The 14,515-nt window shown below is 46.8% G+C and overlaps 1 protein-coding gene across 1 annotated transcript in view; it reads right to left on the reverse strand.

The window, feature by feature from the left end:
- Positions 1-7,241: 7,241 nt before the first annotated feature.
- poln (polymerase (DNA directed) nu) overlaps positions 7,242-14,515 on the reverse strand; it is a 36,613-nt gene continuing 29,339 nt past the window's right edge. The window contains exons 4-6 of the mRNA XM_052020617.1: positions 11,795-11,862; positions 10,054-10,115; positions 7,242-8,213 (exon numbers count right to left, since the gene is read on the reverse strand). Coding sequence (XP_051876577.1) covers positions 8,154-8,213; positions 10,054-10,115; positions 11,795-11,862 — 190 coding nt within the window. The 3' untranslated portion in view covers positions 7,242-8,153. The remainder of the gene's footprint in view (positions 8,214-10,053; positions 10,116-11,794; positions 11,863-14,515) is intronic.

Below are 14,515 nucleotides of genomic sequence, written 5' to 3' on the forward strand. Positions count from 1 at the left end.
CAGTCTCACAGTGTCTGTCAGTCTCTCCTTTACACCATTCTGTCACATACATTTCCTTTGATGTCTCCCACATCCACCCCCCCAACGCACCCCACACCTTCTCTGAAACTTAAACCATGGTTGGTTTCTCTTTCTTGATTTCAGATCAAGGGCCATGGACCCAAAGCATTAACACTGTTTTCTCTCCTTCCCCCTCTCTTTTTAAACTGACCATCTCCCCTCTTTCTTTCCGGTCCTGATGAAAGGTCAACTGTTCATTTCCCTCCACAGATGCCGCCTGACCCGCTGAGATCCCCCAGCAGTTTGTGTCCGCAGCCTCCTCCGCTGCCGAGATGAGACAACCCTTTGCTGCCCCTACCTATCACCTCCCAGCCTCTGTCGCTATCTCCACATCCCCCCCCCCCCAGCTGCTTCCATCAGCCTATCACCCCTCCTCACCTGGATCCACCTATCACCCACCAGCTCTTGCTCCTCCCCTTCCCCCACCTTTTAATACCGGCTTTCTCCGTTCTTTCTTTCCAGTCCAGATGAAGGGTCTCAACCCAAAATATCGACTGTCCATTCCCCCCACAGATGTTGCCTGACCCGCTGATTCCAGCATCTGCAGTCTCTTGTGTCCCCAGTAGGGAAGAGTTGCTGACAGTCAAGATCATATGAGAACATAAGGAATAGGAGCAGGAGTCGGCCATCTGGCCCGTCGAGCCTGCTCTGCCATTCAGTAAGATCATGACTGATCTGGCCGTGGACTCAGATCCACCTACTTGCCTTTTCCCCGTAACCCTTAACTCCCCTACTATGCAAAAATCTATCTGTGTCTTAAATATATTTAATGAGGTAGCCTCTACCGCTTCCCTGGGCAGAGAATTCCACAGATTCACTGCTCTCTGGGGAAAGCAATTTAATAGAACATAAGACATAGAACAGTACAGCACAGAACAGGCCCTTCGGCCCACAATGTTGTGCCGACATAGCTATTCCCTCATACCTATGCCCAGATCCCTCTATTTTCCTCTCATTCATGTGCCCATCCAAGCCCCTCTTCAAAGCCCCCAATAAGGTTGCCTCCACCACCCTATCAGGCAACGCATTCCAGGCATCCATCACTCTCTCAGTAAAAAACTTACCCCTCACGTCTGTTCTGAACCTACCCCCTCTCACCTTAAATGCATGCCCTCTGGTATTGGATCACTCAATAATGGGAAAAAGATATTGCTTGTCCACCCTATCTATGCCCCTCATCATTTTATACACTTCCAACAGATCACCCCTCAGCCTCCACCACTCCAGAGAAAAGAGCCCAAGTTTAGCCAGCCTCTCCTGATAGCACATGCCCTCTAATTCAGGCAGCATCCTAGTAAACCTCCTCTGCACCCTCTCTAAAGCCTCGACATCCTTCCTATAGTGAGGTGACCAGAACTGCACGCAATATTCTAAATGTGGCCTAACCAGAGTTCTATAGAGATGTATCATAACTTCTTGACTCCTGTACTCAATACCCCGATTAATAAATGCAAGCATTCCATAAGCCTTCTTAACCACCCTGTCTACCTGTGTCACCACTTTCAATGAGTCATCTCCTCATCTCCCTCTAAAATCTATTCCCCAGAATCTTGAGGCTATGTCCTCTAGTTCTAGTCTCACCGACCAGTGGAAACAACCTTCCTGCCTCTACCTTATCTATCCCTTTCATAATTTTATATCTTTCTATAAGATCCCCTCTCATTCTTCTGAATTCCAGCGAGTATAGTCCCAGACGACTCAAGCTCTCTTCATAGGCTAACCCCCTCATCGCCGGAATCAACCTGGTGAATGTCCTCTGCACCACCTCCAAAGCCAGTATATCTTTCCTCAAGTAAGGAGAACCAGAACTGCACGCAGTACTCCAGGTGCAGCCTCACCAGTACCCTGTGCAGTTGCAGCGTAACCTCCCTGCTCTAAATCCAATCCCTCCAGCAATGAAGGCCAACATTCAATTTGCCTTCTCGATAACCTGTTGCACCTGCAAACCAACCTTTTGCGATTCATGCACAAGCACTCCCAAGTCCCTCTGCACAACAGCATGCTGCAATCTTTCACCATTTAAATAATAATCTGATCTTCTATTTTTCTTTCCAAAGTGGATGACCTTGCATTTACCAACATTGTACTCCATCTGCCAGACCCTTGTCCACTCACTTAACCTATCTATATCTCTCTGCAGACTCTCCGCATCCTCTGCACAATTTGCTTTTCCACTCAATTTAGTGTCATCACCAAACTTAGATACACTACACTCGGTCCCCTCTTCCATATTGTTAATGTACATCATGAACAGTTGCAGGCCCAGCACCGACCCCTGCGGCACCCCGCTCACCACTGATTGCCAACCAGAGAAATACCCATTTATCCCAACTCTCTGCCTTCTATTGGTTAACCAATCCTCTATCCATGCTAATACATTCCCCCCAACTCCATGCATCCTCATCTTATGGATGAGTCTTTTATGCAGCACCTTATCAAACGCCTTCTGAAAATCCAAGTATAAAACATCCACCTGTTCCCCTCTATCCACTCTGCTCATTATATCCTCAAAGAACTCCAGTAAGTTTGTCAAACAGGACCTGCTCTTCCTGAATCCATGCTATGTCTGCCTGCTGGAACCACTTCTATCCAGATGTCTCACTATTTCTTCCTTAGTGATAGCTTCAAGTATTTTCCTGACTACAGTCGTTAAGCTAACTGGCCTATAGTTACCTGCCTTTTGCCTACATCCTTTTTTAAACAGTGACATGACATTCACTGTCTTCCAATCCGCCGGGACCTGCCCAGAGTCCAGATAATTTTGGTAAGTTACCACAAACGCCTCTTCTATAATTTCCGCCATTTCTTTCAGTACCCTGGGATGCATCCCATCAGGACCAGGGGACTTGTCTACCTTTAGGCCCACCAGTTTGCTCATCACTACCTCTTTAGTGACAGCGATTGTATCGAGGTCCTCACCTCCCATCACATCCATGTCATCTCTCTTTGGCATGTTAGACACGTCCTCCACCGTGAAGACCAACACAAATAGTTGTTCAAGACCCTCGGCCATTTCCACATTACCCAATATTAATTCCCCCTTCTCATCTTCCAAGGGACCCACATTCACTTTAGTCAAACTTTTCCACTTCATATAATTATAAAAGCTTTTACGATCTGTTTTTATATTTTGTGCTAATTTACTTTCATAATCTTCCCTTATTCCTTGCTTAGTGGGTCTTTGTTGCTTTTTAAAGTTTTCCCAATCTTCCAGTTTCCCACTGCACTTGGCGACTTTGTATGCATGAGCTTTTAGCTTGATGCCTTCTTTTATTTCCTTAGATATCCAAGGCTGGCTCTCCCCACCCTTACTGTCCTTGCTTTTGACTGGAATATACTTTTGTTGAGCACCGTGAAAAATCTCTTTGAAAGTCTCTCACTGTTCCTCAACTGCCCCACCGTATAGCCTGTGTTCCCAGTCTACACTAGCCAACTCCTACCTCATCCCACTGTAGTCTCCCTTGTTTAGGCATAATACACCGGTTTTAGATCGAACTATTGCACCCTCCATTTGTATGAGAAATTCAATCATACTGTGATCACTCTTTCGAAGAGGATCCCTAACTACAAGATCATTAATTTTACCTGTTTCATTGCACAGGACCAGATCTAAGATAACATTTCCCCTTGTAGGTTCACTACCATATAATTTTCCCCAAATCATAATATTGTGTTAATTAATAAATTCTTCAAGGAAAACACGATTCTTTTCAATGTGCCAATGACTTTGTCTTGGGAGTTATACAGCAATGGTTCTATGGTTCTAATATATTTCCAAGTCAGGACTTGAGGGCCTGAGTTACAGGGAGAGGTTGGGCAGTCTGGGACTTTATTCCTTGGAATTTAGGAAACTAAACGGTAATCTCATAGAGGTGTATGAAATCATGAGGGGTATAGATAGGCTGAATGCACACACTTTTTCCCAGGGAAATGGAATCTAAAGCTAGCGGACACAGTTTTAAGGTGAGAGGGGAGAGATTTAGAAGGGTCCTGAAGGACAACTTCTTCATGCAGAGGGTGGTACATGTTTGGAATGAGCTGCCAGAGGAAGTGGTTGAGGCAGGTATACAATAACAACATTTAAAGACACTTGGACAGGTACATGGATAGGAAAGGTTTAGAGGGATATGGGCCAAATGCGGGCAAATGGGACTGGCTTAGGTGGGCACCATGGTCAGCTCGGACCAGTTGGGCCGAAGGGCCTGTTTCCGTGCTGTATTGTTCTATGGCTCTATAATGTCCGGAAGATAATTCATTGTTTCCAGGAGAGACTTGCAGTGTTGGCAATGCTTCCTGAAGTTGTATCTCACTGGAAGACAAGAGTTGATTCGCACGGTCGGTCTGTCTGCTCGAAACCAGTGGCCTGAAAACTGGGATTTTCTGACAAAGGCCAAGGGCAGGAACGTTGCCTTGGTGGCATTTTTACAAGGTGAGGAACAGGAAGACGATGGTTGCCAAAGGCAACATGGTTGACAGGCAGCTGGGTTCAGCGTAACTGATCCAGGGTGTATAATTAGAACACTGACTGGGTACCTGCAGAACCAGCTGGCTGGCTTCTCCGGTTAAAGACAAGAACAAAGTAATTGGTTGGATGAAGAAATCATGGAAATTGAATTAGATAGTTGGAATATTGGAAGAGTAGTGTCAAGATGGAAATGGTTGTGAATCAGGGTGATGATGGCAGGAGTCTGCCTCACAGAATCTTCCCTAGAATTGCAACTCAGGAGTAATAAGTCTTCCCCAGTGTCTCCCCCTCCCCTGAGACTTTGGGAGTCATCTTCCCCCACTGTAAAACAGAACTGAGGAAATGTTTATTAATAACACTGAAGGTGGAAGGCAATAGAAGATGTAGGTGTGCTTGCCTTTATTAGTCGAGGCACCGAGTTCAAGAGTCAGGAAGTTATGTTGCAGCTTTATAAAACTCTGTTTGGCCGCATCTGGAATATTGCATTCAGTTCTGGTTATCCCATCATACGAAGGGTGTGGAGGATTAGGAGAGGGTGCAGGAGGTTCACTGGGAAGCTGCCTGGATTAGAGGGCATTTGCTATGAGGAGAGGTTGGACAAACTTGGGTTGTTTTCTGTGGAGCGGCGGAGGCTGAGGGGAGACCTGATAGAAGTTTATAAGAGGCATAGATAGACAGCTGGTATCTTTTTCCCAGGGTTGAAATGTCTAATACCAGAGGGCGTGCATTTAAGATGAGAGGGGGTAAGTTCAAAGATGTGCGGGGCAAGTTTTTTTACACACAGAGTGGTGGGGGCCTGGAATGTGCTGCCGGGGTGGTGACTGAGGCAAACACAACAGAGGTGTTTAAGATGCTCTTAAATAGGCACATGAATGTGCAGAGAATGGAGAGATATGGACTTGTGTAGGCAGAAGGGACCAGTTTGGTTAGGCATTTAATGACTAGTTTAACACAATATCATAGGCCAAAGGGCCTGTTCTTGTGCTGTACTGTTCTATGTCCTATGAAACATTTGGAAACTGTTTGGCAGAAGCATGGATTATTGAAGCAGCCGAGATCAGAGGCCCAACTGCCAGAGGTTGGAACCACTGAGACAAAAGTCACCGCTGAATCTAAACAGACACAATGCAATGCCTCTGTTGAACTGTAATGCCAAGATGCTGCAAGATACTGGAAGATCTAGACCAATGAGCAAAAGTTATAGAGGGATCAGTTGTCTGAATGTCATCATATTTCCAATGGAGCATGCTATTGGTGAAGAATTTTCAAACCCTATATTGTTGTTGGTGCTGATTAGTGTGATTCTGTAAAATAAAGTGCACAAATCACCAACTGTTCTTCTGCGGGCTACCAGATAAAATGTATAGAGTCACAGAGCATGGAGGCAGGCCCTTTGGCCCAACTCGTCCATGCCAACAATGGTGCTAATCCAAAACTAGTCCCATTTGTCCTGTAAAAGATAACTGGGAATGTAAGGGTAAATGGTGTGCAGCTATTCTTCCCATGGCATGATAGTGCTTCAAGCATGGGGTGACTATAGTTATGGCTACGTTTGCCAATGTTGGTGAGAAACAAAGAAATGTTTAAGGCATATCTTGCTTTGCTACGTTTGCTGTAAGCAACTGCTTAGTAAGTGCAACTTCCCATGGAGGTTTCCCATGAAGTGGGTATAAAAGTAGGGACACTAACCGGTGAATCTCCGAGTGGGGATCAGTACAGAGCTCGGGTTACACTGCTTACTCTTTCTCTGTATCCCTCACTCCCGCTAGCAAAAGAAGAATAAAGCGCTTGTTGTGCGCTCCCTGGTTCTGTTTGTGTTTGATTTGTTACAGCGCGGATCAACTTTCACAGTCCGTGTTTGGCCCATATCCCTCTGAACCCCTCCCATCCACGCACTTATCCATCTGATGACCTCTTTGGTTTCCTTTTCGTGCTGAAGTGTGCTGAATGCCAGTAGTGGAATTATTATTGCTGTTCCTCTTAATGTAAATCTACACACACACAACAAATGGTTCACTGTTGGAACATTCTCGTCGGGGGGTTTCTGTTAGGGATTCAGCAGGCTTGGGATTTGTAGAATTTAACACTGGTGCAGGAGTTGTTCTGCTTTTCACTGTTCTGCTCAGTCTAACCCCAAGAGAGCAGACGTCAGCAGTGGGAGATTGAGAAACCACAATACACAAATGAACCACTGGACAGATTTAATTAAGGGAATTTCCAAAATACACTCTAAACAAACCACTAAACGCATGACAACACGGGAGTCAACCAGCCGGTACAACAAATCTATCAGCTTGAGACCATTGTGGTTGTTGGCTGGAAATTCGATCGTCAGTTTAAGGGCTACGTCAGGAGAGGAGATATTAACACCGGCAATGTTTGAGAGACAATGACAAGGGGGAGGGTTTTACTGCTGGAGGGAGAGCCTAGGATTGTGGCCAGTTCCCAAAGATGTAAAGGAGCAGGAGTAGGTAATATGACCCCTTGCACCTGTCCCGTTATCCAATAAGCTCATCACTGATCCCATTCCCCCATTACAACTGATTCCTGCATCCATTTTTTTCCATTTTTATATTCAGTAGAATCGTCAGTACAGTGTGATTGTTTTTTAAAAGGTAACACATTTTTTTTCTCTCTTTCTAACCGTTCCACCCTGTCAAGGGCTTAGTGAAGCAGAGGCGTCCTTCCTTCACTTTCAGTGGCAAAGATCATGAAAGTACCAATATGTTGGATCACAGTGAGTGGGAGCGACATCGAAAGGATCTCACACCCAGCACACACAGCTTGTACTGACTGATTACCTGGAGGGCAAATCCTCATCAATTTTGCTTTTGCCACAGACCTTCAACCAACACCCGTGAGGACGATGGGGACACTTGGAAGAAATTACTTCTACGTTTAAGTGGTAAACTGGCGTGGAAATTCTAATGTAGAGAGAAAGGAAGAAAAGTTGGAGGGAAATAGCAGTAAAGCAATTGATGCTACTTTTTTAAATGTGAAGTTAACAGGGGCACTCGTGAACCCGATCTCTGCTACATCTGTAACGTAATTATTTTAATAGAAGTCTAGTTTGGTACTTAAACTACGAGTTTTTCCACAGGAGGAACTGGCTGTGTTATAGTGGCCCCTGTCTACGAACTGGGTGCAGGGGTTTTAACTGAGCAACAAGGCATGTGAGAGGGAGTAAAACTGCAGGATTGCAGATAAATAAGGAGAGGGAACGGGATTGCTCTGAGGGGAGCAAGCACAGACCCAATGATCTGAATTGCATCCTAATAAATAAGTAAAACAACGACATTGGTCAGCAGCAAATGCAGATGAGAGGGACTAACCAACAGTTAATTATTATCCAGAAAAAGCGATAAACAGTGTTTTCAAACAAAGAGGAAGGAAACAATCTACTAAAACCTGCAGTGCAACACCACTTACTTAGAAACACCTTGCTAATTACATCAATCCATATAATCCGGTAAAAACCAGCTGAGTGCTCTTAGTTTTGCCCCAGGCGCCCAAAGCAGAGAGAGGAAAGTTACTTATGAGGCAGCACTGGGAGGAACAAAAGCAGTAGTACAACTGGTGCTTGTCAGAGCTTTGTGGAACAGGCGGGTGTATGGCAACTCTCCACATCTTACAGCTCTTTCATTGAACCCCACGACTTCCCTGTGCTGAGAGACACTTTTAAAGGGACCTGCGTAGAAAAGAAAACAAGTCTTTATAATGTACTACCCTGCATACAGTTTATACATCTCGGTAGCTTCACATTTGTTTTCTGTAACACTTTCCACACCGCTCTTTGTTGACTACATTTATAACCTGATATGGTACCTAGCGTTTATATGACACCGTCAGCCCAGTCAGCCAATCCTATCTTACCCTGTGTTACCCACTTCTATCCTTCCTACCCCACCCAATCCCATCCTATCTTTACCGACCCAACCAAATTCAACCCTACACTATTTTACCCCTACTATTTGTTGGTTACATGGAACAGTCCCTGTTCCGAAACCTTCTCCAGTACCACTCCCCAACTCTGACTGCATTGGAGTATTGTGAAGTTTTGGGCCCCATATCTAAGGAAGGATGTGCTAGCATTGGACAGGGTCCAGAGGAAGTTTACAAGAATGATCCCAGGGATGAAAGGGTTAATGTATGAGGAACGTTTGATGGCTCTGGGCCTGTACTCACTGGAGCTTAGAAGGATGAGGGGGGGATCTCATTGAAACTACTGAATACTTAAAGGCCTGGATAGGGTGGACGTGGAGAGGATGTTTCCATCAGTGGCAGAGTCCAGGATCCGAGGGCACAGCCTCCGAATAGAGGGACATCCCTTTAGAACTGAGATGAGCAGGAATTTCTTCAGCCAGAGGGTGGTGAATCTGTGGAATTCATTGCCACAGACGGCTGTGGAGGCCAAGTCATTGGGTGTATTTAAAGCAGAGGTTGATGGGTCCTTGATTAGTAAGGGCATTAAGGTTACGGGGAGAAGGCAGGAGAACGGGGTTGAGAGGGAAAAATAAATCAGCCACAATTGAATGGCAGAGCAGACTCGATGGGGTGAATGGCCTAATTCTGCTCCTATGTCCTATGGTCTTATGAACTGGCGCTACTTCCTGCTCGTCAATTTTATCACCTTCACCACTATCTCCCACCCTGCTCTCAAATTCACATGGGCCATCTCTGCCTCTTCTCTCCCTTTTCAAGATCTGTCTCCATCTCAGGAGACAAACTATCCACTATAAATCCATACAGCCACGTACCCATTATTTTACCCCATTCTACTCAATGCAGGCTTACATTTTTAATGCCCTGTCTTTATGCCATCACCGTGGGCAGCGGCAATTACAATGTTTAAAAGACATTTGGACAGGTACATGGATAGAAAAGGTGGGGAAATGGGACTGGCTTAGATAGACCTCTTGGTCAGCATGGACCAGTTGGGCCAAAGGGTCTGATCCGTTATGTATGACTGTGATCCTGCCTGCCCAATTTATCCCACCCAATTCTAATCTATCTTTACCCAATCCCACTTTACTTGGCTTACCCTGCACCACCTTTGCTCATTCTACAAAGCCATTCTCCAGTTATCAGCCCAGTGTTTTGTTGTTGAACCCATTCATTAATTAGCATTACATAGTACCTTGGAAAAGCATGGGAAGCTTGTAAACACACACCACCAGGCTCAAGGACAGCTTCTATCCCACTGTTATAATAAGACTCTTGAACGGACCTCTTGTACGTTAAAAATGAACTCCTGATCTCTCAATCTACCTTGCCATGGCCCTTGCACCTTACTGTCTGCCTGCACCGCACTTCCTCTGTAACTGTAGCACTGCATTCTGTTATTGCTTTTCTCTTGTACTACCTCAAAGTACTTATGTTTTTAAATGATGTGTTCTTATGGCATGCAAAACAAAGTTTTTCACTGTATCTCAGTACACGTGACAATAATAAAATCAATTAACCAATAAACCTGTGAACCTGTGACTGAATTGGGCCAAAGTTATTGTGCAGGCACTGTGGGGTCTTACCTTCAGACAGACTCCAAGAGCCTCCACACAATGCAGTGACTCCATGGTGCATTTTACAAGCCCTGCAGATGGAAAAAGCATGGAGAGTTATCATTCAAGCTGGATCTTGGTTGTATTTAGTGAACAGTCCATTGCATTACGCTGATGAAAATCAGTACAGGCAGATTTCAAGTCGCAGCTTTACAGTAGAATTAGCAATGAGTTTGTATTCGCCTGCATTAACAAGGATGCTGTAGTTACCTTGCACGGAATCATATGTGAGCTTCACTACTGACACCCTGCAGTGAAACACAGTGGAGAAGATTGTGAATGGGGCAGGGACAATGCTTCGCTGAGGTAGTCAAACCTAAACTGACCTCAGTGGCCAAGCGATTTAAGAATTGGAGACAAAGCGCCTTGCCTAAATGTGGCCATGATAGATACCTGGCCAGTGAGAGAGCAGGATATCCAGTGAGGGCTTCTCCCAGTCAAGGTCCACTTCCGATAGGTGAAGGTTGGCGGTGTGTTACCGAGGAAAGGGCAGCACAATGCAGGCCTGAGCAGCCCGAGGGGTGTGTGTGGAGTAGCTGTGGAACAGGAAGGAGGGCTGAGTTCCTTAAGGAAAGTTAAGATTGCCTGGGAATTTATCCAGGATCAGTGGAGAGCAGTGAGTGGGCAGGTCAATGCAGGAATAAGTGTAATAAGAGGCATGGAGTAATACAGCATGGAATCAGGCCCTTCGGCCCAACTGGTCCATGCCAACCATGGCAGATCGCTCATGTGAACCTACCAGCAGAAGGAGACATAATGAAGTGCCCTGTTGTGTTTGGAAGCACCGTTAGAGATGTTCCTACCATTCAGGCCTGCACTGCTGTGAGGGAGGTAAGAGAAATTGAGATCAGGCTTGTGCACAATCGCTGTACCCCCAACATGGATTTTACCTAGAATCCCCCATTCCGCATCGGCATTCAAGTGGCTAGATCCCAAATTCCAGAGATTCACGAAGGGAAATTGGGATTGGGAAGGAGAAACCATATCCTTCTCAGCCCCTCCTATCCATGTACTTATCCAAATGCTTTTAAGTGTTGCTATTATGAACTTACCAAGATAATTAAGGTAAGCTTCCCTTCAAATTTCTCTTACTCCACACAGACAGAAAAGCTTACTAAATTTCTCTCACACAGCAGTGCAGACCTGGATGAAACATCTCCAACAGTGCTTCCAAACATGACAGGGCACTTTATTATGACTCCTTCTGCTGGTAGGCTCACATGAAGGATCTGGTACTGAACCCAGAATATTATCCCAGTTGTTCACACATGCCATTTCTTTCTCTCAGTATAGATGATAAGTTGCTACACACACTTTCAAAGCCATTCAACTTGGCACAAGCAAGAAATTGCAGCATTGCCCTAGTACTCCACTACAGTGCCAGCCTAGATTATGTACCTGGAGTGGGACTTGAGCTCACAAACTTGTGGCACAAAGTTTCTCAGTGGTTAACAGTGAAGAAAAATAAATGTAATGGTATAGTCATTAAGTTACAGGACTAACAGTTAATCTTCCATGACTTCTTAATGGAAGGTTATCGACCTGACATAATATCTTTGCCTCTCTCTCCACATCATTACCACTGCAGAGAACACTAGCCCAGCACAAGCTCCCCTTACACAATAATTGCCAGTCAGGGGTTGGTGAGGAAAATAAGCCTGCATTTCACTCCACAGGCGTGAACGGTACTGAGGTTCTGAAGTGCACAGACCTGCCACTTCTTGAATCTGAGAATCTTCCACCTCAAACAGCAGCTCATCGTGAATCTGGGCCACTAACCTGGAACAGAGTTTAACAGATAGTTACACTGTGCAGACGAGGCCCAAGAACGTGTACATATCGTGAGCTGCTTCAGCGCTGAATGTGAGGCAAGGAGAAATGTTCTCATTAAAATCTGGGCACCAAAAGGAGAGAGGTGGCAGCAAGATGGCACCAGGTGGAATGATCAGGGAATAATGGCGCTCCCACAAAGTAAGGCTTGCATTTCTATAGCGCCTTTCATACCTCAGGTTGCCCCAGTGCACTTTGCAGCCAATGGAGTACTTTCGAAAGGCAAGTAGAGTTAAATTGTGCACAGCAAGAGCAGTGACGACCACATCACTTATATCAGTGACGATGACAAGGTTAAATATTGGCCTAGGCACTGGGAATAATTTCGCTTTGTAGCGTAGTGGTTAGCGTAACGCTATTACAGCATCAGCGACCTGGATTCAATTCCCGCTGCTGTCTGTAAGGAGTTTGTACGTCCTCCCTGTGTCTGTGTGGGTTTCCTCCGGGTGCTCCGGTTTCCTCCCACATTCCAAAGACGTACCAGTTAGTAAGTTGTGGGCGTGCTATGTTGGCGCCGGAAGCGTGGCGACACTTGCGGGCTGCCCCCCAGAACACTCTACGCAAAAGATGCATTTCACTGTGTTTCGATGTACATGTGACTAATGAAGATATCTTATCTTATCAGCGGGTCAGGCAGCATCTGTGGCGGGAAATGGACAGTCGATGTCTCGGGTCGAGACCCTTCACCAGGACTGAAAGTGTTGAGGGGGGATAGTCAGTATGAAGAGGGGGAAGGGGGTGGAGCAAGAGCTGGCAGGTGATGGGTGGATCCAGGTGAGGAGGGGAGTTGGGCAGGTAGAGTCAAGGGATGGAAAGCTGGAGATAGCGACAGAGGCTGGGAGGTGATGGGTGGAGGCAACAAAGGCTGCAGACGGTGGACTCTGATAGGAGAGGAAGGTGGGGTCTGGAACCAAATGAGGGAGGTGGGGAGAGCAGAGAACCTGAGTAGATCAGAAGGAGAGAGAGAAAGAGACAGAGGGGAGAAGGTTACCTGAAACTGGAGATTTCCAGGAAAGGTTTTGAGGGATATGGGCCAAACTCGGGCAAAAGAGACTACTTACGTGGGAACCTTGGTCGGCATGGACTAGTTGGGCCAAAGGGCCTGTTTCCATACTGTATCTAAGACTCCATGAATTCAATGTTGTAATCATTGTAGACTACCCAGGCAGAATATGAGATGCATCGGACTTACCCTGACTGGTCAGTGTAGGAATGGGGAGGGGAATTAAAATGGCTGGCAACTAAGGACGGCCATTGTGGACAGAGTGCAGGTGCTTGACCACTTTTCTGGGCTTCCTTTCTTCACAGATCCCATTTCTGCAGCCCTTTATTGCCTCCATCTGCAACCCCCCCCACCACCCCCCAGCCTCCATCACCATCGCCACCCTTCCCTCCCCCATCTGCCAATCACCCCTCCTCACCTGGATCCACCTATCACCTGCCAGCTCCTGCCCCACCCCTCCCCCTCCCCCTCACCTCCCCTCTACTCTTTGTTGACCCAAAACGTCAACTGTCCATTTCCCTCCGCAGATGCTGCCTGACCCGCTGAGTTCCTCCAGCGTCTCCTTTTTCTGTGCCAGATTCCACCATCTGCGGTCTCTTGTTTCAACACTAAAAGAACTCCAGGGTAGGTTTGAATCAGACCCACCCAAAGCCTTCTTCAATCTGTCCCTGTTACAATTACTGTGACCCAAACCCGACTCACACAGACTATAAATTATGAATAAATTGTACAAGATAGTGAAGAGAGAGAGAGAGAGAGCAAAAGACTGTGCAAAAAAAGACCTAAACACAAAGAAAACACAGAGACAAGTCCACGGCAGTGCAAGAGGTGGTCCGTAGTGTCCCGTTGCTGAGGTAGGGTTAGGGGTGTGCAGGTCGGTTCAAGAACCTGACGGCTGTAGGAAAGCAGCTGTTCCTGAACCTGGTGGTGTGGGATCAGGAGAGTGGGACTGAAGTGCGACCAGAACTTGAGGAGCAGCCCCCTTCAAACACTCCAACAGGGGCTGCCGCCTCTCACACAAGGTATAAACGTGCAACACTGGCCCGTCTCAAGCGTCTGATGCTCCTGGGAGGCTCTGGAAGCAGCAGGGGGTCCAGGGTGACTTTTCTCTTGGTTTGGCCAGTGTGTAGTGGCCCACCTGTGTGCGAGGGGGGTGGGGGGTAACCTTTTGAAGTGAGGACACTGGTGGGAGCTCCACAGGACCCCAGCCTAGTGCAAGTGCGCCTCAGTGGGCCGCAGGCTCTTGTCTTTGCACCAACCAACTCAAGCTGGTTGAGCAACGTGACCTTGCCAGTTCAGTTGTCGCAGCTGACAGGACACATTAGTGTCAAGCGCTCTCCGGGTCTGTGCCAGCTGTCTGCTTTATCCAAGCTCTGGCTGCTGCTTCAGCCCTGGTCTCCCAGCAAGGTCTCCCAGTCCCTGGGGCCGCTCGGCATGGCCACCGTCATCTTGAAGCAAGTACGGCTGCCCTCTGCCTCTCTGTCGCTGGCTTCACCAAAGGCACAGGCCGGCTGATGGAGCTCTGTCCCAGTTTGCGACTGTTCTGCTTCCCCTTACAGAGCTTCAGCCGGGCCGAGGGCTCCTGGTTTCTGCTCTGCC

The sequence above is a fragment of the Pristis pectinata genome, chromosome 7, assembly GCF_009764475.1.
Source record: "Pristis pectinata isolate sPriPec2 chromosome 7, sPriPec2.1.pri, whole genome shotgun sequence".
Classification (NCBI taxonomy): domain Eukaryota; kingdom Metazoa; phylum Chordata; class Chondrichthyes; order Rhinopristiformes; family Pristidae; genus Pristis; species Pristis pectinata.